The sequence below is a fragment of the Chaetomium fimeti genome (genome assembly GCF_033439085.1).
Source record: "Chaetomium fimeti strain CBS 168.71 chromosome Unknown B0H64scaffold_6, whole genome shotgun sequence".
Classification (NCBI taxonomy): Eukaryota; Fungi; Ascomycota; class Sordariomycetes; order Sordariales; family Chaetomiaceae; genus Chaetomium; species Chaetomium fimeti.
In genome coordinates this window covers 1,341,461-1,363,394 of record NW_026944334.1, presented here as the reverse complement: position 1 = coordinate 1,363,394, position 21,934 = coordinate 1,341,461, and the positions used below count along the sequence as shown (strand labels likewise).

At 55.9% G+C, this 21,934-nt stretch overlaps 11 protein-coding genes and 1 non-coding gene across 12 annotated transcripts; 8 read left to right on the top strand and 4 right to left on the bottom strand.

The window, feature by feature from the left end:
* The first annotated feature begins 787 nt into the window (after nt 1-787).
* Nucleotides 788-2,038, top strand: B0H64DRAFT_209656 (acyl CoA binding protein-domain-containing protein). Its single transcript, XM_062799398.1, has 2 exons — nt 788-931; nt 1,030-2,038. Exons 1-2 carry the CDS (start codon nt 916-918, stop codon nt 1,896-1,898), a joined length of 885 nt encoding a protein of 294 aa, XP_062656789.1. The 5' UTR covers nt 788-915; the 3' UTR covers nt 1,899-2,038.
* Nucleotides 2,039-2,597, top strand: B0H64DRAFT_209652 (uncharacterized protein). The gene has a single exon (XM_062799397.1). It carries the CDS (start codon nt 2,178-2,180, stop codon nt 2,484-2,486), a length of 309 nt encoding a protein of 102 aa, XP_062656788.1. The 5' UTR covers nt 2,039-2,177; the 3' UTR covers nt 2,487-2,597.
* Nucleotides 2,598-2,924: 327 nt separating this feature from the next.
* B0H64DRAFT_403906 (stress responsive A/B barrel domain-containing protein) lies at nt 2,925-3,631 on the top strand. Its single transcript, XM_062804357.1, has 3 exons — nt 2,925-3,107; nt 3,219-3,329; nt 3,401-3,631. Exons 1-3 carry the CDS (start codon nt 3,042-3,044, stop codon nt 3,554-3,556), a joined length of 333 nt encoding a protein of 110 aa, XP_062656787.1. The 5' UTR covers nt 2,925-3,041; the 3' UTR covers nt 3,557-3,631.
* Nucleotides 3,632-3,691: 60 nt separating this feature from the next.
* Nucleotides 3,692-4,538, top strand: B0H64DRAFT_403904 (uncharacterized protein). The gene has a single exon (XM_062804356.1). The coding sequence runs from the start codon at nt 3,889-3,891 to the stop codon at nt 4,489-4,491; it is 603 nt and encodes a 200-aa protein (XP_062656786.1). The 5' UTR covers nt 3,692-3,888; the 3' UTR covers nt 4,492-4,538.
* Nucleotides 4,539-4,968: 430 nt separating this feature from the next.
* B0H64DRAFT_363751 (NADH-ubiquinone oxidoreductase 78 kDa subunit mitochondrial precursor) lies at nt 4,969-7,899 on the top strand. Its single transcript, XM_062801812.1, has 6 exons — nt 4,969-5,210; nt 5,285-5,308; nt 5,365-5,420; nt 5,477-5,487; nt 5,554-7,458; nt 7,522-7,899. Exons 1-6 carry the CDS (start codon nt 5,093-5,095, stop codon nt 7,637-7,639), a joined length of 2,232 nt encoding a protein of 743 aa, XP_062656785.1. The 5' UTR covers nt 4,969-5,092; the 3' UTR covers nt 7,640-7,899.
* Nucleotides 7,900-9,431, bottom strand: B0H64DRAFT_403900 (uncharacterized protein). Its single transcript, XM_062804355.1, has 3 exons — nt 9,085-9,431; nt 8,542-9,000; nt 7,900-8,450 (listed from the first exon to the last, which is right to left on the bottom strand). Exons 1-3 carry the CDS (start codon nt 9,196-9,198, stop codon nt 8,319-8,321), a joined length of 705 nt encoding a protein of 234 aa, XP_062656784.1. The 5' UTR covers nt 9,199-9,431; the 3' UTR covers nt 7,900-8,318.
* A 241-nt stretch (nt 9,432-9,672) lies between these two features.
* On the bottom strand, nt 9,673-10,412 carry B0H64DRAFT_403899 (uncharacterized protein). The gene is made up of 2 exons (XM_062804354.1): nt 9,996-10,412; nt 9,673-9,943 (listed from the first exon to the last, which is right to left on the bottom strand). Exon 1 carries the CDS (start codon nt 10,217-10,219, stop codon nt 10,022-10,024), a length of 198 nt encoding a protein of 65 aa, XP_062656783.1. The 5' UTR covers nt 10,220-10,412; the 3' UTR covers nt 9,673-9,943; nt 9,996-10,021.
* A 741-nt stretch (nt 10,413-11,153) lies between these two features.
* B0H64DRAFT_403897 (phosphatase 2C-like domain-containing protein) lies at nt 11,154-13,449 on the top strand. Its single transcript, XM_062804353.1, has 2 exons — nt 11,154-12,036; nt 12,090-13,449. The coding sequence occupies exons 1-2, from the start codon at nt 11,312-11,314 to the stop codon at nt 13,213-13,215; spliced, it is 1,851 nt and encodes a 616-aa protein (XP_062656782.1). The 5' UTR covers nt 11,154-11,311; the 3' UTR covers nt 13,216-13,449.
* Nucleotides 13,450-13,827: 378 nt separating this feature from the next.
* On the top strand, nt 13,828-18,045 carry B0H64DRAFT_403893 (Six-hairpin glycosidase-like protein). Its single transcript, XM_062804352.1, is given in 9 exon segments — nt 13,828-14,402; nt 14,458-14,496; nt 14,552-14,669; nt 14,726-14,822; nt 14,837-14,839; nt 14,940-15,567; nt 15,617-16,076; nt 16,138-17,382; nt 17,459-18,045. 9 exon segments carry the CDS (start codon nt 14,279-14,281, stop codon nt 17,931-17,933), a joined length of 3,189 nt encoding a protein of 1,062 aa, XP_062656781.1. The 5' UTR covers nt 13,828-14,278; the 3' UTR covers nt 17,934-18,045.
* Nucleotides 18,046-18,179: 134 nt separating this feature from the next.
* On the top strand, nt 18,180-18,250 carry B0H64DRAFT_t129. The gene has a single exon. It is a non-coding gene; the product is annotated as a tRNA-Gly (tRNA).
* A 352-nt stretch (nt 18,251-18,602) lies between these two features.
* On the bottom strand, nt 18,603-19,889 carry B0H64DRAFT_403891 (ATP synthase delta subunit-domain-containing protein). The gene is made up of 4 exons (XM_062804351.1): nt 19,572-19,889; nt 19,099-19,410; nt 18,929-19,021; nt 18,603-18,875 (listed from the first exon to the last, which is right to left on the bottom strand). Exons 1-4 carry the CDS (start codon nt 19,740-19,742, stop codon nt 18,762-18,764), a joined length of 690 nt encoding a protein of 229 aa, XP_062656780.1. The 5' UTR covers nt 19,743-19,889; the 3' UTR covers nt 18,603-18,761.
* A 125-nt stretch (nt 19,890-20,014) lies between these two features.
* On the bottom strand, nt 20,015-21,796 carry B0H64DRAFT_403889 (Mob1/phocein). Its single transcript, XM_062804350.1, has 6 exons — nt 21,438-21,796; nt 21,279-21,344; nt 20,908-21,074; nt 20,757-20,850; nt 20,576-20,709; nt 20,015-20,524 (listed from the first exon to the last, which is right to left on the bottom strand). Exons 2-6 carry the CDS (start codon nt 21,299-21,301, stop codon nt 20,283-20,285), a joined length of 660 nt encoding a protein of 219 aa, XP_062656779.1. The 5' UTR covers nt 21,302-21,344; nt 21,438-21,796; the 3' UTR covers nt 20,015-20,282.
* Between the last annotated feature and the right edge of the window lie 138 nt (nt 21,797-21,934).

Sequence of the window (21,934 nt, the reverse complement as noted above, 5' to 3'; positions counted from 1 at the left end):
ATGCCCGACGCTCTGCTCACTCTTGCTTCTTTCGTGATGGTCTAAACTGCCGAGATGTTGCTTCCAACGCACATCCAGATCCGCTAATCTCCTGCAGTTCATGCGCTACACTTGGCTTTGGTGAATGAGCTGGGCCTCGGGAACTCCCTTTCCTACACAGCAAGATACGCAGAGTCGCTATCTAGATGCATTTATTTTTGCTCAGAGCATGTGGAGCATATTCCGCCATAAATTTCGCTTGGTATGTTTACCCCAAAGGTATCTCAACATCCGGCTTTCTCAATCGTTATGTTCCAACTTGAACGTTCAAGTTGGAAAAAGTGGTGAGCATCGTCGCATTTTCACGTGTCGATGGAAGCCGCCAAACTCGACGCTCTCGCCGTAATTAAAAGCGGGGCTCGCCCCAGACTCGGGTTCGCGTTCCAGCGGAAGATTGGGGAAGTGGGTCCAATCGAGTCGCGCTGCCGAGGCAAAGGCCGTTTTGGCACGGAGCGAATGCGCTGAGGTTGTGGGGTGTCATTGTTACATCACCTGCGGACGAAAACGCGACGAACCGTCCCTCGGCCGAGATGAACCCATAAGAGTGGAGGAGGTTGTGTTTGTTGTTTTCTAGCAGTGAACAGTTTTCCAGTTTCTAGAAGCTTAGAACATCTCGGCATGTTTTGTTCGTTCCAGTTACTCCAGAGCGCCTTGATCACGCCAACCGCGTCCCTCCCAACCGATCCTACAAGTTGCCACTGACGGGAGTTACCTCCGGCAAGAGAGTGAATTCAACTGCCCCTCTACATGCACGAGCTCGAGCACACAGCTGCACCGAAATTGCCGAACACAACCACGACAGGACATACCATCTTCGAACCACTCGTTTTCGAGCCCGTAGCCCCGTATCGGTACGGGACCCAAGTCTAAGACGCAATGTCGGATTCAATTGGTGAGCACAAGCATCCTCCCCTCACGACCTACTCCATATGCAGCAAGGCTTCCTGCACAGCAGGCTGACACCACCCCCCCTTCGCCCGCGTCAAACAGACCGAGTCTTCGTCCATGCCCTCAACACCGTGAAAAAGATCCCCAAGACCGGGGCCGCCCGGCCGCCGCCAAGCGACCGCATGCGTCTCTATGGCCTCTACAAACAGGCCATGGAAGGCGACGTCGATGGCGTCATGGAGCGGCCCTCGGCCACCGGCAACGGAAGCAGCAGCAGCGAAGACGTGGTCCGCGAACAAGACAAGTGGGACGCGTGGAATTCACAGAAGGGCATCCCACGCACCGAGGCGAAGCGCCGCTACGTCGAAGCGCTGATAGAGACCATGCACAAGTACGCCAGCACGCCCAACGGTCTGGAGTTGGTGGCCGAGCTGGAGTTTGTGTGGAATCAAGTCAAGAGCAACAGCCCCAGCGCGGCGGGGTCTTCCTCTGAACAGGGTGGTGGGGGGATCATTGCGAGTCCCGTAATTCGCCGGTTCCAGTCGCCGACGAGCGGGAGTGAGGGGCCGATGAAGGTGCTCAGTCCTATGAGCGAGGAGGACGAGTCAGAACGGCGGATGGCCGAGCTAGCCGACCAAGCGGAGGACGACCCCGGCGAGTACGCTCGGCGGCACGACAAGCGGTCGAAGCGGATGGAGCGAGCCATCGTCAGGCTGTCGGCGGAGATTGCGGCATTGCGAGAGCAGATCGCCACAGGTCGCGAGTGGAGATCGCGTAGGGAAAAAGGCGTCTTCGCGTGGGTGGGGTGGATTTTCTGGGCCGTCACGAAACACATTACCGTCGACGTCGCCCTCTTGCTTTTGCTACTCCTGTGGATGCGAAAGAGAAAGGACAGGCGGTTCGAAGACAACGTGCGATCCATTTTCAGGCTTGCACGAGAGTACATCCGAAAGATCTTGCCAGCTCGGTGAGGTATCGCCGAGCATGTTGTTGGTTCGCAGGTTTGGTGGCCTTTACCCCAACCTGACCAACATCCAATCTTTCCGCCACCACGCGGTTCGCGTCGAGGAACTACGCCGTCGGGTGTCTCGAAGTTGTCAAGCTTCGCTCAACGTTGTCCGAAACCGTCCAGCAGGCTAACAAAGGCGGCTGTTGGGGAAGCTTGACCGGCAGTTCGTCGATTCAGGACACCATCCATTCTCGACTGGCTGGAAACTCGTCAGCCTCTCGCGTCCGGCCTACATTCATCCATGCAGCGATCATCAATGCTGATTTCATGGGTCTCGTGCAAACCCATGGGTGCCCTAACTGCAACTTTGCCCCCCAAATCAAAACGGGAGGCATTGCCTCATGCAGAGGATGACTGCCCGCCTGTTTCGCTAAAATCACGCGGCACATGCGCTACGCTACGCTACCGTCACAGACAAGAACACCGTCGTTCGTCTACACGCCGAGACCCAGCACACTCTTCGAATCATCTCGCCGTCGGAGAAACCAACTCAACACGGCTGAGCTCAGTGCATCCGTCCTCTATTCCCCGAGGTAGTCGGCTCGGCTGAGGTCTGCACTGCGAGAGAAACCGCCGTGGCATGCATCATTTTAGAACTTAGAGTGTTGGGACCAAAGTGGCTCCCACACCAACGAGGGCCGAGTTGTATCTTCAGAGGTGGTGCAACCCACGGCTTGAGTTCACAGCTTCGTCATTGCGTACAAACCTCGCCTCAAGCCGAAACCATCCGTATAGGCCCGGAGCCCAAGAGGAAATATTTTATGACCTTAAATCATGAAGCTGGATCATGCACAGAACCATTTAGACAAATACTTTTATATAATTTATAGACTTCGATGAGAAGTATTCTAGGGCTGTGAGGCATTCTTTCGCAAATGTATGTGTAGAGCTGGACTCGCCCACGCCGTAGTAGGCATATTATGTTCAATGTTAGAACATAACACAAGAGTTAGGGTATTCTCAGCATGGGAGAGCTCCGCAAGCGGGGCGGCTGTCTCCTTCCGTGACATTTGAGGGACCCGTCTCTCAACCTCATACCTCTCCTCTCCCCGCAGTTCAAGCATCATCTTCCTTGTGCCCGAGATTTCCGCACTAGTCTAAAACCATGAGCCTCGTTCACGTCGTCCTCTTCCAATTCAAGGCTGAGGCCGACCCGGAAGCTGTCAAGGCTGTACGCGCTTCGCACCCCAGGTCTACGTTCATATCTCCATATTCAATAATGGACACTCACTTCGTACAGATGTAGTGATGTACAATTCTAATGCCGCAATTATTTACCTAGGTTTGCGCACGTTTTCTATCGTTGAAAGACAATTGCATCCACCCTACGACCAAAAGGCCCTACATTCTCTCTTTGAGATGTGGAAAGGACAACTCGCCAGAAGGCCTGCAGGTGCGGTCGTGTTACTTTAGCATTGAACAGCCCATTTGCTTCCCCTACATCAGTTAGCTGACGGCAAGCAGAACGGAATGACCCATGGATTCGTTCTCGAGTTTGCGTCTCCCGAGGATAGAGACTATTATGTGACGACGGATCCGGTTCACCAATTGTTCGTCAAGGGCCTTGCAGATGTGCTTGAGAAGCCTACTGTTCTAGATTTCAGTGATGGTGTCTACTAGGTATCTGGTACTAGTCAGTATAGACAGGCAATGAATCTGCCATGTACTGGAACTGGCAACCTTCCCCGATCGTCCATACTTTGTAAGGTGTAATTACGGTAAGGTAATTTGCACGGCTGCAGCTCGGTAGGTGAAGCATCGCCGATGGTTAGGTAGTTATCCAGAACAACAAAGTTGTCCATCGTCTGCTTCGTTTACTTACCCCGCTGGCAAGTACCTAACAATACCTTCAATAGTTTGGTATTTAACCCGGCGCATCTTCTGAAGCCTGGCTCGTTTGCGTTTGCCCATAATCACACAACCTCTCCGTCAGAACCCCGCGCAAATCGGTCATGCCGCAGTCGGCACAATCCCCGGCAAGCATGGGGCCAAAGGCCTCGGAGAAGATACCGATGCTCAATAACATCGCGCCCAGCATATTTGTGCCACTACAAGACGACTTCCTTACAATAGAGCCGCCGCGCGACCGGATTGAGCGTCTCAAGAGGATTCTCCAGACCATCGACTGCCAGCGTGAAGGCGTCAAGGAAAACCTCCTCTACATGTTCGAGCGGGAGAAGAAGCGGATCGTGCTGGAAGCCACAGAGATCGAGGAAGCACAGGGGCTGCCGGATATCAACCCGGGACTGGCCCCGAGCGAGGTTGACGAGATCATTGCCAACATGGAGGCGCCGGCCATGCCCGGTAGGGACTACAATGTCCGGGACATGCCCAGGCCGGGCCCCGCGCCGGTACCCCCCAACGCGTCACTCCGGGACAAGACGGTGATGGAACTGCTCAATATGGTTGAGCGGGGATTGACTGAACTGGAAGGTTTCGAGAAACACATGGCGGGCATCAAGGACCGCTACCTCATCTGTCTCGAGCAGGAAATGGCGAGGGTTGACGACGCTGGGAAGCGGCCAGAGGAGCGATCGGGCATCAGAAGGTTTTAGTCATGAATCAACAAGCTACGGTTTCCCCAATGCAATTATGAACCCCGATGCAGTCGAAGGCCGTTTAGACGGCGTGTCGTCAAGGCGTCGAAAAAGGTCGCAGGGTGTCTCTTGACGGAAGAGAGCCTGGTAGAAATGTGGCAACCGGCGGTAAGAGGCGTTGCTCAGCGAACCTGAAGAGCTCTCACATGCTTCCATAATCGGAGCCGAAATATCAATCTAGGAGCACATGATAGAGGATGACTCGGTGGAAGTGCAATCCAGCACGAATGTGCCAAATCGCCGACAAAATCGCCCTACAATAAGTGCCCAGAAGTACAATGGAGAGAAAAAAAGTTCAAATTCGAAAGAGCTGCGAAATGTGGGGGTCTTTAAAAGGCTGCGAGCTTACAAACTGCGAGCCGTGGTTGGCTGGCTAAGCGGGCCGCTAGCTTCATGTTCTTCCGGGCGGCCCTCGTCCAAGCACTCCGCCGGGCAGGAAACGTGCCGCTGCTTGGACAGAAGAAGCTCACGACTTTGCGGCCACCACCGCTTGGAGATAGCCACCCCGCCTCCCACTCCCCCCGAATCTCCGCTCCATATCCTCCGTCGAGACGGCACCATGTTGAGGCAGACATTGGCTCGCTCGGCTTGGCGGACTGGCAAGCACCCGGCCAGCGCGGCCAGCCGGGCCTTTTCAGCGACAGCTCAGAGACCGGCCGAGGTCGAGCTCACAATTGGTGTGCCCCTCCCCCTCCCTCGACCTGCTCGTCGCTGCCAATTGCCCCGCCGCATTGATGCTAACTACTTGTAGATGGGAAGAAGGTTTCGATCGAGGGTGAGGAGATGCTGCGAGGTCGAATTGAGCGCCCAGGATTGCTAATCAAGGTGCAGCCGGGTCCGCCCTGATCCAAGCTTGCGAAAAGGCCGGCGTCACAATTCCAAGGTACGACCAGCCAACTCACGTTGTATATGGCTCGAGTCTTATGCTGACCGTCTCAGATACTGCTACCATGAGTAGGTCTCGCGAACCCTCAACGACGATCGCCCCCCCGCCTCGCAGCTAACGAAATGCCTCGCCAGGAAACTCATGATTGCCGGCAACTGCCGTATGTGTCTGGTCGAAGTCGAGCGGGCACCCAAGCCCGTCGCGTCGTGCGCATGGCCCGTACAACCCGGTATGGTCGTCAAGACCAACTCTCCTCTGACACATAAGGCCCGGGAAGGTGTGATGGAATTCCTGCTGGCCAACCACCCCCTCGACTGCCCCATCTGCGACCAGGGCGGCGAGTGCGATCTCCAAGACCAGTCGATGCGGTATGGCGCTGACCGTGGCCGGTTCCACGAGATTGGTGGAAAGCGTGCGGTGGAGGACAAGAATATCGGGCCCCTCGTCAAGACATCCATGAACCGATGTATTCACTGCACACGGTGCATCCGGTTCGCCAACGACATCGCCGGAGCTCCGGAAATGGGTTCGACAGGCCGTGGCAACGATATCCAGATCGGTACCTATCTCGAAAAGAACCTGGACACGGAGCTTTCTGGCAACGTTATCGACCTCTGCCCCGTCGGCGCCCTGACCTCGAAACCCTACGCCTTCCGCGCTCGTCCCTGGGAGCTGAAGCGCACCGAATCTATTGATGTGATGGACGGCCTTGGCTCGAACATTCGTGTGGACTCCCGCGGGTTGGAGGTCATGCGCATTATCCCGAGGCTCAACGACGACGTTAACGAGGAATGGATCGACGACAAGACCCGCTTCGCCTGCGACGGCCTCAAGACCCAAAGACTTACCATGCCGTTGGTGCGCAGGGAAGGGAAATTTGAGCCTGCAACATGGGAGCAGGCGCTCACCGAGGTCTCCCACGCGTATCAGACACTGGCGCCCAAGGAGAACGAGTTCAAGGTTATCGCTGGTCAGCTCACTGAGGTCGAATCTCTTGTGGCCATGAAGGATCTTGCGAACAAGCTGGGCTCCGACAACCTCGCTCTTGATATGGCCAACGGCAGCCAACCGGTCGCCCACGGCGTCGATGTACGGTCGAACTACCTTTTCAACTCTAAGATCTGGGGCATCGAGTCGGCCGACTGCATCCTCCTCGTCGGCACGAACCCAAGGCACGAGGCTGCCGTCCTGAACGCCCGTATCCGGAAGCAATGGCTGCGGTCAGACCTCGAAATCGGGGTCGTCGGCCAGACTTGGGAGTCCACCTTCGAGTTTGAGAACCTCGGCACTGATCTGAACGCCCTCAAGGAGGCCCTGGCCGGTCCTTTCGGCCAGAAGCTCCAGGCTGCCAAGAGGCCCATGATTGTCGTGGGCTCCGGCGTCACCGAGCACGACGACGCCAAGGCCTTCTACGAGGTGGTTGGCCAGTTCGTCGACAAGAACGCCGCCAACTTCCTCACCGAGGAATGGAACGGCTACAACGTCCTGCAGCGGGCCGCGTCGCGGGCTGGCGCGTTCGAGGTCGGCTTTGTGACGCCCTCCACCGCCGTCGCCGAGATCAAGCCGAAGTTCGTCTGGCTCCTAGGCGCTGACGAGTTCAACGAAGCCGACGTCCCCAAGGACGCCTTCATCGTCTACCAGGGTCACCACGGCGACCGGGGCGCGCAGATCGCCGACATCGTCCTCCCGGGCGCCGCCTACACCGAGAAGGCCGGTACGTACATCAACACCGAGGGCCGCGTGCAAATGACGCGCGCCGCGACGGGCCTGCCCGGCGCCGCCCGCACGGACTGGAAGATCATCCGGGCGGTCAGCGAGTTCCTCGGCGCGCCGCTCCCCTACGACGACGTCGCGCAGCTCCGGGACCGCATGGTCGAGATCAGCCCGGCGCTCGCCGCGTACGACGTCGTCGAGCCTGTCGCGCTGGGCCAGCTCAGCAAGGTGCAACTGGTGGACCACAACAAGGGCGCCAAGGCCACGGGGTCGCCGCTGCGCAAGGTTGTCGAGAACTTTTACTTTACCGACGTCATCTCGAGAAGGTCAGTCCCCCCCCCCCCCTTTATTATTTCTATTGCGGTTGGAAACTAACACCAAGTGTCCAGCTCCCCCACGATGGCGCGCTGCTCGGCCGCCAAGGAGACGGGCGACCCGCGGACAAACTTCATGGCGTCTGGCATGGAGGAGGATAGGCCGATGGGCCAGGTCGCGTATGGGGCGTAGAGAAAACTTGAGAAGTGGGATGGGAAGGGAAAGGGCGGTTGTTCTTGTAAGAAGGGCAATATAAACTGCCTGTCTATAAGTTCTATATTCTCTCGTTCGTGTGTCGGTGCCCTCTCGTTCCCTTTGTCAGTTGTTTCCCTGTGGTTGGTTTCTGTGTGGTTGGTTGTACATAGGTCGGGCTGTAGAGGAGAGGAGAGTGGAAGGGAATAGGACGTTGAGTTGCAAAGTTCATCTATGCAGGTGTTGAAGCGAAAACGGGTGTTTGAGATGACGAGTATTATTTCATTATGAGGCCTATTCCGCTAGTTAGGCCTTCGGCTATTGCATGACTCTGCTAGGCCTTCATGTTTTGATATTACTTTTCCCACGCCTCTGTGGGAGGGAATTCGTGTTCATTCCTCTTGGCAAGGAGACAAGGCTCGGACAGACAGGCAACGAGCTCCTCTTCTCTTAACAGCAAATGCATTTCTCATCCTTCTCCCTTATCCCCTCTCTCTGCCCTACTCCTTCCCCATTTTCTCAATCTTGCCTTCTATACCGCCATCAGATCGGAGATGGAAGCTCTGCTGGCGCGCACGAAAGGGAGACAATTCTTCTGTGATTGGTGTGATTTGCAATAAGAAGCCAGAGATGAAATGCATGCAGATGGCCGTTCCGGTTCCAGAGCTCTAACAAGCCGCTACTCGTTAGACAGGGGAGGGAACTCTTTGTCCACCACCTCGCCAAACACACTGCCCTGTCCGGTGTCGGACGGCACGTCTTTCTCCCACGGCTTGCGGGGAGCCGTCATCTTGCCGAAGGGGGTGACCCCCTAATATCGGATTAGCTATTTAGTCCCCTCACAACACGATATTGGGCTTCGCAAGGAAGTGAATGTGGGGTTTGTTTGGTGGTAAACTAACCGGCGGTCGCACAACGGTATCCGGAATCTCCTTGATCCCGGGAATCGGCTTGCCCATTGTCACAGCCTCGATCAGGGCCTGAAAGTTCTCAGGATACGGCGCCCCATCACCGGTGTTGTTGTGGTTGGCACCATCGTCGGCCTTCTTGCTGAGGTCGACCTTGGGGGCGTTCAGCTGCCATGCGGGGATATTCTGGCCGGATGAAGACGACGGACCGGGAGCAGCGCCACTCATGCGTTGCTGGATCTCCTCGAGTTTGGCGAGAATGGCACCGTCTGGACACGATGGCTGATTGGAGGCACTGTAGGACTCGTACAAGGCGCGGTCGATGTCGGTGTTGAAACGGGACCTGTACCACCAGATGCGGGCTTGGAGGGTAGTGCTCAAGGCCTTTTGGCGGGTAAAGCCATCAGCGGTGTTGTTGACGAGCGAGGGGCCCAAGGTTGCCATGAGGCCTTGCTGGTCGGCTGTTAGTGGGGTCCATGGCAGGTGATTTAGGTACCTATTGATGACAAGCCGACCAAGGAATCAATGGCGACTTACAAGGAATGAGCGATCTCGTGCCCATGGATACGAGTCGAATTGTTTGAAGGCGGCTTCATTGTCGCCTCTTTGAGCCGCGGCAGCGCCCAAAACTTGGCCTGTGTTTGCTTCCATTTAGAGATACTAGTTACTCGTAAAAATGCATCCGAGGTCGTAGTGAAGCCGTCGGCCAGGACGCCGCTCTTCGTGACGCCTTGAGAGTGGGGTTCGTGGAGTGGTGGGGGTTATTATTATGAATTCTGGCGTAGGTAAATGAGGGCTATGAGTGTCGGAGACCGGAATATTACTGGATATAGTTTTGTTTGATAAGAATGTGCCAAACCTCTCCAACTCCGAATTTGACGGTGTTTTCGGTGATGTTCGAGAGGTTGTTTTCATCCTCCCCCGAGTCTTGCATGTGAGCGCGGGTGTTGACACAGTGCAAACCTGTATTAGGATACAGTGCCTTAGCGCGAGGCCGCTTCCTGGGCATCGAGGGTACGTACCTCGGTGGGTTCCAGGCAGGGAGGTTCCGGGCAGTTTTGAATCCAGTGGGCGCTTCGGGTCCTTCCCGAGTCAAACAAAATTATGGAAGTTCCTTCCAACAATTTAAGAGCTCAACGGAGCACTTGAACTTTACACATAATGTATAGACACAGGGAGCACGCGTAGCACAAATCAAGAGTTGAGAATATGAAATATCATCCCTGTCAAGTATAGGGAGTTTCCAACAATAACTTCCATTTTAAGGCAGATAACTAGTTACAGAATACCCTGCTTCTCCGGGCAGCCATATGGTCAAAGTTTTGGTTCGTTGCGGCGAATATACAAGTGCCTCCTTCGAGACCCTTGAATTCCTCCTCTCGTCAGGTTCGCAAATCTAGGGGAAAAATCAATTCTTGCACCCCCAAGAGCGAGTAATTCCAAGTTACCGACGGTCAGGGCTTAGACTCATCGCTTAGAAGCAGACACCGGTTCCATCATGGGAGATTGAGCACATGCTAGAGCAGCATTCGGTGTAGCGCTCGGTGCAGTCGTCGCCGGTGGCGATGCAGCGCTTTTCCAAGGCCTCAGCAGCATTGCTAGCCGGAGCGGGCATGGCGAGGCCGAGGGCGGCATTGCCGAGAAGCAAGAGAACGGCCGCTGAGAACTGCATGATGTTGGCTTGGAGAAAGGCTACCGGTATATATCGCTAGAAGGATGTTGTGATCTCGGCTGAATATGTTGTGATATCTCTCCAAATTCAAGCGAGGGAGATCCAGGTACTTATACCTGGAGGGGACTTCGAAGGACTGGATGGTAGGCCTAGATTTACATAACTACCGGTGTCCTGTTGATGCCGTTCGAGCCGATTACGTATGTTTCTAGCCTGTTCGGACGCCGCGGAGTTGTTGATCAACAGCTTCGCCTCCCTCCAGCCGTTCCACGATGCGCGCTGTCCTGTGTGTTTAGGCTTTGTAATAGCTCCGCTTGGCTTGATCGCACTTGAACTCTATTCGATCGGATTCTCCCTGGGTTGTGATTCGGTTCCTTCTTACCGCATCCCCGGATGATGCGTGGCAGCCGCCCCTGCGGTAGGGAATGATCGACAGCGGCGGATTCCCGCAGGTAAGCTTGCGGCAAGACAACCAGAAAACATGATGGCCCCCAAGCAGCAATTCAGTTGTCAAGTCATCGGAGAGACATATCACATAATGGTGATTCTCATTGGGGGGTCCTGAGCCTGCCCCCGAGTTGATTGTGACGGAGCCTTGAACGGTGTGGAGTTAACACGCTCTCGCCATCATCAAACTTTGATTTAGCTTGACCGTATTATAATCAACTAGCCCACCACGGTCAGAGACACCATCGTGCCCTCTCCTAAACTTATATTGCGTGAAGGTTTTACCGTTTCCCTCACTCTAGGCATGAACGAATATCTTGGGAGTTGGAGAAACCGGCCGATGTTGAGCCTAAACACTTGTATACGACGTTGCGCACCATGTCATCATACCTTGCGATCAAAAAGTGAGCTCGAGTAACTCAGATATAACTTGAGAGTTGAGGAACTTGAAGGTGGAAGTGTGTGTGGGGAACCTGGAAGTTCTCATGTCTCTCCAAACTAACTAGAGGGTTAGGGTCTGAAGGCAACAGAACACTGTGTGAGCATTGGCGTGGCACACTGACACGGACCCTTCAACCCCGAATCCTCGCTTGAATCCAGTTCATCTCGATTCGGAAACTGGACGCATCTCTTGACATCTCAGCAATGCGTCGCGCCGCCATCCAAGCCTTCCGTGCCAGTCTCCAATGCAGCGTCCGGGGTTTCCACTCTAACACCCGCCGGGGCATTTCTCCGCTGCTCCTGCCGAGCGCACACAGGAGGAACATCGCTGCGGCTGCCTCGACCCGCCGATTCCTGTCGACATCCCCACCCACCCGCAGCAGCAACAACGGCAACCGTCCCCGGGCGGCCGATAATGCACCTATAGCCGGCGAACCGCTCCGCTCATCAATGTATTTCCGCCGGGCCTCCGTAGCGGTGGTCTCGGCGCTGGTCGGCTACGGCGCGTACTACTCGTACGGCAACAACGGGACCGACAGCCTCGTGAAGCGGGCATACTCGTCGAGCAGCACCTCAACTGCGACAGGCGACGCGGCCACGCAGACCCGCTCGGTTTTGGTTATTGGCGCCGACGAGCTGCATACGGGCACGTTCGTAGGGGATGGGCCTATCTCTAAGACGACTGGCAACGACGGAAAGAGGGTCATCGAGATGGTGACGCCCGATCAAGCGACCGAGATGCTCCGGAAAAGCGAGCTGTCGTACTATGTCGACCGCGGACAGGGCGTGGTGCGCTACGACTTGGTGCAGCTGCCGAGCAATGATCCGATCGAGGATGACCACGCCGAGAAGATCGTGGAGATGCCGGACAGTAGCGAACCCCATGGGAGCAGCGACTGGATGTTCTGGGGTGTCTTTGACGGGCATTCGTAAGTTCCAATGATCTACTAGGTGTTGACAACGCTAACGGCCCTTTTTACAGTGGATGGACAACATCGGCGAAGCTCCGACAGGCTCTGACGACTGTCGTCGCCCGGGAACTCAACGACACATACAGGGCATCCAGCTTGGCACCGCCGCCGGAGGCAGTCGACGCCGCTATTAAAAAGGGCTTCCTGAAGCTGGACGACGATATCGTCAACCAAAGCGTGCAGAAGGTCCTACAAGCCAACAATAAGAGTGCAGCTGCCGAACTCTTGGCTCCAGCCCTATCCGGCTCCTGCGCGCTCCTCTCGTTCTACGACAGCCGATCCAAGTTGCTACGGGTTGCTTGCACGGGTGATTCGCGGGCTGTTCTCGGCCGCCGTTCAGCGTCTGGCAAGTGGACCGCCACGCCACTCTCGGTCGACCAGACGGGCAGCAACCCCGATGAGGCGGCCCGGCTGCGGAAGCTGCACCCGAACGAACCCCAGGTCGTCCGCAACGGTCGTGTTCTCGGAGGGTTGGAACCTACACGCGCCTTTGGAGACGCTAGCTACAAGTGGACCCGCGAGATCTCCGAGAAGCTGAGGCAGCAATTCTTCGCGCGTTCTGTCTCGTCCTTTCTCAAAACACCCCCTTACGTAACCGCCGAGCCAGTCATCACCACCACCAAAATCGAGCCGGAGAAGGGCGATTTCGTCGTGATGGCCACCGATGGCCTTTGGGAGATGCTCACAAACGAGGAGGTCATTGGCCTCGTCGGCAAGTGGATCGAGAGCCAACAGATCAGCACCAAGAGCAACCCCACCTCGCAGTTCGACTCGGTCTGGACGCGCATCTTTGGCTCCCGTGGCACCAAGGGGGGGCTACCTGTCGAAGTAGCCCAGGACGCGGGCGCTGGTGGGCAGAAGACCCCCTTCCGCAGGCAACAGTGGGGTGATTCGGCGGACGGGTTTGTGGTGCAGGACTCCAACGTGGCTACCCACCTGGTGCGGAACGCGCTCGGCGGTAAGAACCAGGAGCAGGTGTCGGCACTGCTGACGCTGCCCGCACCCTTCTCGCGGCGCTATAGGGATGATTTAACCGTGCAGGTTATCTTCTTTGGAAATGGAGAACGGACGGGCGAGGTCATCTTGAATCGGGATGCGACCGCGGCGGCGAATAAGCCTGTCAAGGCCAAGTTGTAGGTGTCCGGTTGTTGGGTACTTTATTCCCCATTGAGCACGGGTTGGTTGTCCTGGGCGCGAGGTTACCGGTTGGGCGCAATGGTTGATATCCCAGGGAACGATTGAAGATGGGTGGTTGTCGTTCTGCCATGGTGTTCTTTCCAGCCACATTTCCTCGCGATGGGGAGACAGATTTGCATTTCATCATTTTCCAGCGGAGTACAGGGTATATTATTCATACACACGTCGTCGTTACCTGCTTTGATCCTCGATGTTTCACAACTTCAGTCCTTGCGTCCTGCGCCCGGAGCATAGCGTACGGCACGGATGGCAACCCCCACTTGTTGGTTCGCCTCCTGGCAGCCTGGAATGGAACCTTCAACCTCCGTTATCTGTCCTCGGGCAACTCTGTGGGGGTTCACCGCATTTTTTTTGGTACCAGTAAGACATCAACTGTAACCTTAATAGCTTCATGCAGCTCATTAGGCCTCAACAAGCTTCGGAGCGCTGCAAGTAACCTGTTTGAGCCTCCCTGCATCGGATGGGGGGTCTCGATCGACAGGGCAACATCTCCTGCAAGCGAAGCGCCAAGCACGGCGCCCTGGTTCTAGGCGACGGCGGGGCTTGTGTTGGCGCCGTCTCTTGACGTCACAGCTCTGGTGTCAGCGCTCGAGGCCCTGCAATTGGGCTCCAACCAACACACCAATTCGACCCCTCGAGCCCCTCCACCGCCCACTGCACTCCCGCTGTGCCGCCATCCTCCCACGCCCTCCATGCCGGCATTTGTTTGGCCCGGCCGACGTTTCACAAGGGACACACCAACACGCTAATTCTTTATTTGAAGCTGATTCTTTTTACCTAAATTATTCGCTTCTCTCCTTTCATCTCGTCGAGAACCGGCCATCGGATCCTTCGATAGTGGTGCTTACTGAGCTTCCTGCTCCGGGTTGTTGTGGGTTGCTGGACCGGAGAAAAACACCGAGAGAGGGAGAAAGAGAAAGAGAGCTCTTGTTCCTGTGTCAATCCCGTTTCTCCCTCGACGTTGCGCTGCCATCCCAATACCTTGGTATCCCGCGAGCCCACCATGCCCGTCTTCGATAGCCACGAGTACCTCACCGAGGAGGAGCGGAGACTTAAGGAGGACCGCGACCGTACCAAGTACTGGAAGAAATGGGGTTCCTACGTCGCTGAGAGGCAGTGGGCGACGGGTGGGTTTCCCTTCTCCGTGAGGTTCAAGTCCCTTGACTGACAAGGCCCATGTAGTGCGCGAGGACTATAGCGAGGACGGCGATGCTTGGAGCCGTAAGTCTACCCCGGCTCTACTACCGAACATCGTTCAGCTCACGTAGGCGGCCAGACTTCACTCATGACGACGCACGCTCGCGCGCATACAGATGGGGTGAGGACGGCATTGCTGGCGTTTGCGATACCCATGGCTACCAAAACATCTCCTTCGCTTTCTGGAACGAGAAGGAGTAAGCCCAATCTCCCTCCATTCCCGTGCTATGGTCAAGCTAATGACTTCTATTAGCCCCTTCCTCAAGGAACGGCTGTTCGGCTTGTCCAACCCCCAGGGCAACCACGGCGAGAGCATCAAGGAGGCCCACTTTCACCTGGACAATACACCTGTGAGTTCATTGCCACCCGTCCATGTATTGTTAGGCACCTGCTAACCTTGTTTTCTTGCAGACCGTAAGACACACCGCATCCCCAATCGAGATTGACTAGAAGCTCATACGTCACAGCACTCATACATGAAATACCTGTACAAATACCCGCAAAAGGCCTTCCCTTACGAGGACCTTCTGAAGGAGAATGCGAAGCGAGGCAAGGAGGACAAGGAGTATCAGATCCTCGACACTGGTGTCTTTGACGAGGACCGCTATTGGGACATCTTCATCGAGACTGCCAAGGAAGACGACAATCCGGAGGAGCTCCTGTTCCGCGTCACTGCCTGGAACCGAGGCCCCGATCGTGCCCCCCTTCATATTGTCCCCCATGTGTGGTTCCGCAACACCTGGTCTTGGGGCCGTGAGGCTGCCGACAAGAGGCCATCTATGGGTGTCCATGACGAGAACTTGATCAAGTCGAAACACCACCATCTTGGGGACCGTTATGTGCTTCTGTCTCCTTCTCCCGGCGTCGGCTCTAGCGGAGAGGATATCCAGCCCAACATGATATTCACCGAAAACGAAACCAACTACGAACTGCTCTACGATGGCAAAAACGAGTCGAAATACGTCAAGGATGGCTTTCACCGTCATATTGTTGATCGCGAGAAGGATGTCATAAACCCCGATCAGGTTGGAACCAAAGCTGCTGCGTGGTTCACTTTCAATGAAGACGGCGGTGTTAACCCCGGCGAGTGTGCTGGTATGTATTTTGGCTTGGTGTGATGCTGATAATTGCTGACGGCAAGTAGTCGTTCGTTTCCGATTTTCCAAGAAAGCCGAGACGTACCTCGACGAAGAGGAGTTTGACGACATCATCGAGAGGAAGCGAGAGGAAGCCGATGACTTCTACTATCACATCAGCCCCTTGCCCATGGCTGACGACCTCCGGAACATTCAAAGACAGGCTTTCGCCGGCATGATGTGGTGCAAGCAGCACTATCTCTTCATCTGGGACGAGTGGGCGACCGGCGACCCGAGCCAACCACCGCCGCCACCGGGCCGAAAGGGGCTTCGGAACTCTGCGTGGAAACACTTGCATTGTGATGACATCTTGTCAATGCCGGACTCCTGGGAATACCCTTTCTTTGCCGCCTGGGATACTAGCTTCCACTGCATTACCTTGGCCATGATGGACCCAGAGTTCGCCAAGAAACAACTCGATCTCTTCACTCGCGAGTGGTACTGCCATCCCAACGGCCAGCTTCCTGCGTAAGTGATCTGCTAGGAACTATAGGAACCATGGGGACGATCAGTGACTAATATTTGGCAGATATGAGTGGAACTTTGGCGATGTCAATCCTCCCGTTCACGCCTGGGCGACCTTCCGTGTCTTCAAAATTGAGCGCAAACTCTACGGAAGGCAAGATCTCGACTTTCTTGAGAGGGTGTTTCAAAAACTACTGATGAACTTCACATGGTGGGTAAACCGGAAGGACGTCGAGGGCAAGAACGTGTTCGAGGGTGGGTTCCTCGGGCTGGACAATATTGGCTTGTTCAATCGTTCGGAGCCATTGCCGACCGGTGGCACACTAGAGCAGGCCGACAGTACGGGCTGGATGGCCTTCTACTGCCTCAACATGCTCAACATTGCACTCGAACTCGCCAAGCACCGGCGAATTTACGAAGACATTGCCACCAAGTTTTTCGAGCACTTTATCCTGATTAGCGACGCCATGACTTTCAGGATGGGCCAGAAGGAAGAGCAGTCGCTTTGGAACGAGCAAGATGGTTTCTACTACGATGCCATTTCATGGGGCGGCCCCTGGATCCAGCAGATGCCCGTCAGGTCGCTGGTGGGCCTGATTCCGCTCTATGCCACTCTCACTCTGGAGCCCGAGTTGATAAATAAGCTCCCGACATTTAAGAAGCGCGTCGAATGGTTTATGAACAACCGCTGCGACGTGGCGGAACGAACGATGCATAGCATTCGTACCCGTGGCAAGGGCGACAGGATTCTTCTGTCGCTCGTAAACAAGGAGCGGCTCACCAAGATCCTTGAACGCATGCTGGATGAGGACGAGTTCTTCAGCCCTCACGGTATCCGCTCCTTGTCCAAGTACCACAAAGAGCACCCGTATTCCATGGAAGTCAATGGGCAGGTCTTCAAAGTAGGCTATGTCCCCGGAGACTCGGACAGCGGCCTCTTCGGGGGCAACAGCAACTGGCGTGGGCCGATTTGGCTGTGTGTCAACTTCCTTTTGGTGGAATCGCTGCAGCGCTTCTACCTCTACTTCGGGCAAAACCTGCAGGTTGAGTGTCCCGTGGGCTCGGGCGACTACATGCATCTCGGGCATGTCTCGGAGGAGATCCAGCACCGGCTGCAACATCTCTTTGCCCGCGACAACGACGGCCGTCGCAGCATCAACGCCGGCAACGACACCCTCGACTTCGATCCTAACTGGAAGGACTACCTCTGGTTCTACGAGTTCTTCGATGGCGATAGCGGCCGTGGCCTGGGCGCGACGCACCAGTGCGGCTGGACCGGCCTCGTTGCCCGCATGATCCATGACACTGGGTGAGCCTCCCCCCCTCTCTCCTCATCCCTTGATACCTAGGTAGCTATGCGATACTAACACCCGCCGTTCCCGCAGCGTCAACTGCCGCCTCCCGCAGACCCCGCGCACCCCGCGCGCCGGGATGTCCCACTACTTCGACGACGTCCTCCACCGCGGCGCCCACGGCAACGGCACCCACACCCCCAACGGCCTGCTCTCGCCCGCCGCCCCGCGCCTGCGCCGCAGCTCCACCAACCGCTCGCTCGCCGCCCGCAGCGACTACAGCGCCGCCTCGGAAGGGGGATACGACGGCGCCGGCGACGATGATGATGAGGACGGCCACGAGGACGGCGCCGACGGCGACGGCGCCCAGACCCCCGGCGCCCGCAGCGCCAGGCGCGGCTCCGTCAACCCGGCCCTGCTGGCCGATCCGGCTAGGGTCAAGGCGCGTGCCGAGGCGGATGCACATCTGCATTCGTACATCAGCCAGCAGCTGGAGCGGGTTAAGTTGGAGAGGGGGGATGGGTATGGGGACTTGGAGGGGGATGAGTTTGTGACCAAGGCTTCGTAGGTGTGTGTGATCTGTTGGGTTGAGTTAGTTATGGTGTTGGGGTGGGTTTATTTGGGTTTGTCGAGATGTAATAGAGGTAGAGGTTGAAATTGGATATACAAGGTTTTGGATACGTTGTGCAACTTCATGTGATGTAAGTGTGACTGTGAAAGTGCCTTGGTACCAACCTGGAGATGGTTGACGAGAAGGAAGAGCTGCACTGCTTGCCGCTTGGTAAAGCTCATTTCCGAAAGTGGATTTCATCAAGCGTCAGTGGTTTAGTGGTAAAATCCATCGTTGCCATCGATGGGCCCCGCGTTCGATTCGCGGCTGACGCAGGATAAATACCTTTTCTTTTGCTATTTTTGGTGTGATACTTGCTGTTGTTGCCCAGTTCATTTTGAACTACGTTGCTGACCGGTGCTCGGTGTTGTGATTTTGCTGTGGGCGAGTCTGTAACTTCATATCCTGACATTCATGCTATTTGTTGGGATATACCTATTAAGAGAACGGTTGTATGGTTCTAGGGAATGGAAGAGGGCTCTCGGCGTGGTTTCGAGAGGGATCGGTTTTCATGCTCTCTCGAAATTTCTCTGATACGATCTCAACGCATTCAGAAGGGTCAAGGCGAAACTGGAGGACGGGCGGGGTCGAGCAATAAGGAATTATGGCAAGGCCGTCAAAGAGAAATCAGCGAAACGGCGTCTATTCGGCTCATGTACACAGGGATCCTCTCGGATTCGACCGCGAGCCTGCTTGTGGTTCGGCCCCCCTTCCCTCTCTGTCTCTCTCTCGCACGCCCAGATGATCCCAGCTCAACACAACTCCATTGCTACAAAAGAAGTAAATTTACAGGGTGTCAGTGAGCAGCTTGTTCATCTTGGCAAGCCTGGCAGAGACACTGAGGTCGATTGTCCTGTCGCCAACCTCGACGACGAGGCCACCGACAATATCGGGGTTGACCTATGCGGAATTAGCATAGAGGATTTAGTGCGAGGGTCTAGGGGTAAACGCACCGTGTTCTTGACCTTGAGCTTCTTACCAGCGCCGACGTAGCTAGACTTGGAGACGGCGGACTCGAGGCGGTTTAGAGTCTTGTTGTCTAGGGGCTGTTCGTTTCCAAACACGTCAGCAACACATTTCCTCCATGACATCTCCCAATTTATCCACCCCTGAAAATCCGTACCTGGGCGCTGGTAACCACCATCTCGACCTCGCCGCGGGCGGCGCTCATGAGCTCGTTGAACTTGGTGCAGACACCAGGGAGAAGACCCAGGCGGTTGTTCTCAGCGAGTGTCGCGAGGAAGTTCTTGACGGTCTCGCCAGAGGCACCGGCGTTCTTCTGAAGCTCAGCGACAATGGCGGTCTTGTCGGCGGCGGACAGGGTCGGGGCCTCGAGGATGGTCACAAGCTTCGCATCCTTCTGGATGACGTTGCCGAGGGCGGCGAGGCCCCTGGCGGTGGGCTCGAGGGAGGAGGTCTTGACAGCGGCCGTGTACTGTTTAAAAGGCAAAATGACGCAGGTTAGTTGTGTCTGTTTCTTGTTGCCTCGTCCCCAGCTAACAAGCAATTGAATGCCTGTAACCACCCCTAGAGCGATATGTCCTCCACACGATGTTCAAAACGCAGTGCCAATTGGGTAGTCGGGGGCGCGCGTACCAGAGCAGTGGCATAGGTGCCGTCGAGGCCGAAGAGGGCGACTGGAGGCTTCACCCTCTCGCTCGAGGCAGCCGGGGGGGCCGGGGCGGCGAAGGCGCGGGTCTGGCCGAGGAAAGCACGCTGGGGAGCTACCGTCCGCGCGGAGCGCAGCAATGCCTGTCGCGAGAACATGGTGACTGGGGGGATTGGATGCGATGATGGACCTCGAATTGTCGTGAACCGAGCTCCTGCCAGTGTTTTCAGAGATGGGGTCCGTTTGGCTGCTCGGCAATTTCGCTGTGGCCTCAGGCAGCACACAGCTTGCGGGTGGGACCGGGCAATTCAACTGGCATGGAGCAAACAGAGAGGCTTGGCATCGGATGGGATCTGGTGGGTCCACCTTGTTTTCCTCGCTCACCTTCATCCGTTTTCAACACCATGACGGCACAAGAGAGAGGGTCCCGCCAACTCAACAGTACTTCAGTATTTCTTCACAGTAATCTCTACAGGAAGCCCGCTTTCCCAGAGACTCCGTGGCTCCGCATCGCATGCAATTTCCCAACCGGAACCCCAAAGTATCACGATCCCGCATGCTCTGCCATACAAAACCCTCATCCTAACCCTGGTTCTGCCACCAAACAAATCCTGTACCGGCCAAGTCCAACCAAACGCCGCCATGCAAAGAAACTCAACAATTCGCCGAGTATCTCGAAAGAAGAAAGAGTATGCGGTCTAGTCGCTACGCAGCATGCTGTCCACCAGATCGCCCAGTGGACCCCAATAGTCCTTCCCGCTAGCGAGGTTGTGCTCATCAATGAAGAGCACATACTGTTTGAAGCTGGTGTTGAGATGTGGCTCGAGTCCCAGCTCGCGGATAACGGGGTAGTGGTGGCAGTAAATGTGGGCGTAGACGCGGTACATGCGTTTGAAGATCTGGCGCACCAGGGCCGGGAACGACTTGGGGAATGGCACGCCTGTTCTTGGTCAGTCCTAACCGGTGTGGTTTTAAGCCTTCCATGTCTTACCGATACGGCTGGGGAGAACCGCCTCGTTGTCGATGTTGCCCTGGACCCAGGACATCAACTGCTCGATGTATGCCGGCGCGGGCATCTTGGTCGGCCGCTTGTAGTTCTCGGAGTCCTGCCACAGGTATTCGAACCTAACCTGTCAGCTTTGCGATCCGTCCCCCCAGTTACCCAAACTTACTCGTCGGTGGCCTTCATCTCCGGGCATGATTGAGGGGAGCAGAACTCTGTGATGGCGCCATAGAGGAGGTTGATCTGGTTGTAGAAATCCACCACTGGCACTGGTCAGCTTCCGTGTTTTGTGCGCTCGGCTGCTGAGGAATACGGCGTACTGTTGACGGCCAACCATTCGTTCTCATCTTCACCCTCCGGGAGCTTCACCACCTTGCGCAAGCTCCCTCCGCCTAGTGTGGCCTCCGCATACTGGCGAAGCTGGTAGCTCGTAGCCCCACCTTTACCGGGCACTCGGGGTCGGAACTGATTCTTCGTCCGGTTGTTGCTGAGAAAAAGCGCGAGTCAGCGGACAGTTCTTTTTTCAATGACGCATCACATCGCATCGAGCTCGGGCGCCAGTCTCGCAGTGGGTTAGGCTGCCGACGCCGAAAACCAAAAGCGATTGCGCCGGGTCTGCTGGGGACTGGGGAGGGATACAATCGTTGGGTTGCCATTGCGCGTATGCTCGCGACAGCAAAAGTCTACTCACACGGTCGTAAGAAAGGAGCTCATGGCGAGATCCGGGGACCTGGGCTCTCGAAAAGATGTTCCTGAACTGAGGCAACCTATGTGTTAGCGGGGCAGTCCCCTGATGACGCAGTTTGCTGGAGCAACTCCACAAGCGGACCGGGAGTCAGGGGATGCGCACCGATACAAGCTGAAGCTGGCGAATATCGGACTGTGACGGGCGCAGTGGCGGCCAAAATGTTCTTCTGCGGACGATGATGCTGCTCTAGTTGGTAAGAGAGTAGAAAGTCAACAGCGATAAATGGGTCAATTGTGGCACGGGAGGGAGATCTGTGTTTACTTCCAATTACAGATTACAGGATTGCCGTCCCGCTCTGGCAACAGCCGCAGAGCATGGAACTGATTGCTTGATTTACGGCGCGACAGGGGCAGTGCTTAGCGCCATGCTACAGCGGGGTCGCGGCGCCAATGGCCCCAAATGTTTCTTCTCGTCCATTCCGCTTCACGGGCGGTCTCGAGACAGTATGTACACAGTAACACAGCATAAAGTTCACAATTTTATAGAAAGTTTCACGATAATCCTTCCGTACTTGGAATTGAGCTACCATGGGATACGTAAATATAGAGGGATAAAGTGGCCATCCTTCCAGTCCGCAGTGTCAACCTTTCGGACCGCCC

Coding starts and splice junctions, on each gene's coding strand:
- B0H64DRAFT_209652 (XM_062799397.1), top strand. CDS start 2,178: ATGCAGCGATCATCAATGCTGATTTCATGGGTCTCGTGCAAACCCATG.
- B0H64DRAFT_403900 (XM_062804355.1), bottom strand. CDS start 9,198: ATGGAAGCAAACACAGGCCAAGTTTTGGGCGCTGCCGCGGCTCAAAGA. Junction 9,001..9,084: donor CACGAGATCGCTCATTCCTT/GTAAGTCGCCAT, acceptor ACAGCCGACCAG/CAAGGCCTCATGGCAACCTT. Junction 8,451..8,541: donor ATACCGTTGTGCGACCGCCG/GTTAGTTTACCA, acceptor ATCCGATATTAG/GGGGTCACCCCCTTCGGCAA.
- B0H64DRAFT_403906 (XM_062804357.1), top strand. CDS start 3,042: ATGAGCCTCGTTCACGTCGTCCTCTTCCAATTCAAGGCTGAGGCCGAC. Junction 3,108..3,218: donor ACCCGGAAGCTGTCAAGGCT/GTACGCGCTTCG, acceptor TTATTTACCTAG/GTTTGCGCACGTTTTCTATC. Junction 3,330..3,400: donor ACTCGCCAGAAGGCCTGCAG/GTGCGGTCGTGT, acceptor GACGGCAAGCAG/AACGGAATGACCCATGGATT.
- B0H64DRAFT_403899 (XM_062804354.1), bottom strand. CDS start 10,219: ATGCAGTTCTCAGCGGCCGTTCTCTTGCTTCTCGGCAATGCCGCCCTC.
- B0H64DRAFT_403891 (XM_062804351.1), bottom strand. CDS start 19,742: ATGTTCTCGCGACAGGCATTGCTGCGCTCCGCGCGGACGGTAGCTCCC. Junction 19,411..19,571: donor GCACCTATGCCACTGCTCTG/GTACGCGCGCCC, acceptor CCTTTTAAACAG/TACACGGCCGCTGTCAAGAC. Junction 18,876..18,928: donor AGCTCAAGGTCAAGAACACG/GTGCGTTTACCC, acceptor AATTCCGCATAG/GTCAACCCCGATATTGTCGG.
- B0H64DRAFT_403904 (XM_062804356.1), top strand. CDS start 3,889: ATGCCGCAGTCGGCACAATCCCCGGCAAGCATGGGGCCAAAGGCCTCG.
- B0H64DRAFT_403889 (XM_062804350.1), bottom strand. CDS start 21,301: ATGAGCTCCTTTCTTACGACCGT. Junction 20,710..20,756: donor GAGATGAAGGCCACCGACGA/GTAAGTTTGGGT, acceptor CTGACAGGTTAG/GTTCGAATACCTGTGGCAGG. Junction 20,525..20,575: donor GGTTCTCCCCAGCCGTATCG/GTAAGACATGGA, acceptor GACCAAGAACAG/GCGTGCCATTCCCCAAGTCG.
- B0H64DRAFT_363751 (XM_062801812.1), top strand. CDS start 5,093: ATGTTGAGGCAGACATTGGCTCGCTCGGCTTGGCGGACTGGCAAGCAC. Junction 5,211..5,284: donor CGAGGTCGAGCTCACAATTG/GTGTGCCCCTCC, acceptor AACTACTTGTAG/ATGGGAAGAAGGTTTCGATC. Junction 7,459..7,521: donor ACCGACGTCATCTCGAGAAG/GTCAGTCCCCCC, acceptor CCAAGTGTCCAG/CTCCCCCACGATGGCGCGCT.
- B0H64DRAFT_403897 (XM_062804353.1), top strand. CDS start 11,312: ATGCGTCGCGCCGCCATCCAAGCCTTCCGTGCCAGTCTCCAATGCAGC. Junction 12,037..12,089: donor GGTGTCTTTGACGGGCATTC/GTAAGTTCCAAT, acceptor CCCTTTTTACAG/TGGATGGACAACATCGGCGA.
- B0H64DRAFT_403893 (XM_062804352.1), top strand. CDS start 14,279: ATGCCCGTCTTCGATAGCCACGAGTACCTCACCGAGGAGGAGCGGAGA. Junction 14,403..14,457: donor TGAGAGGCAGTGGGCGACGG/GTGGGTTTCCCT, acceptor AGGCCCATGTAG/TGCGCGAGGACTATAGCGAG. Junction 16,077..16,137: donor CCCAACGGCCAGCTTCCTGC/GTAAGTGATCTG, acceptor AATATTTGGCAG/ATATGAGTGGAACTTTGGCG.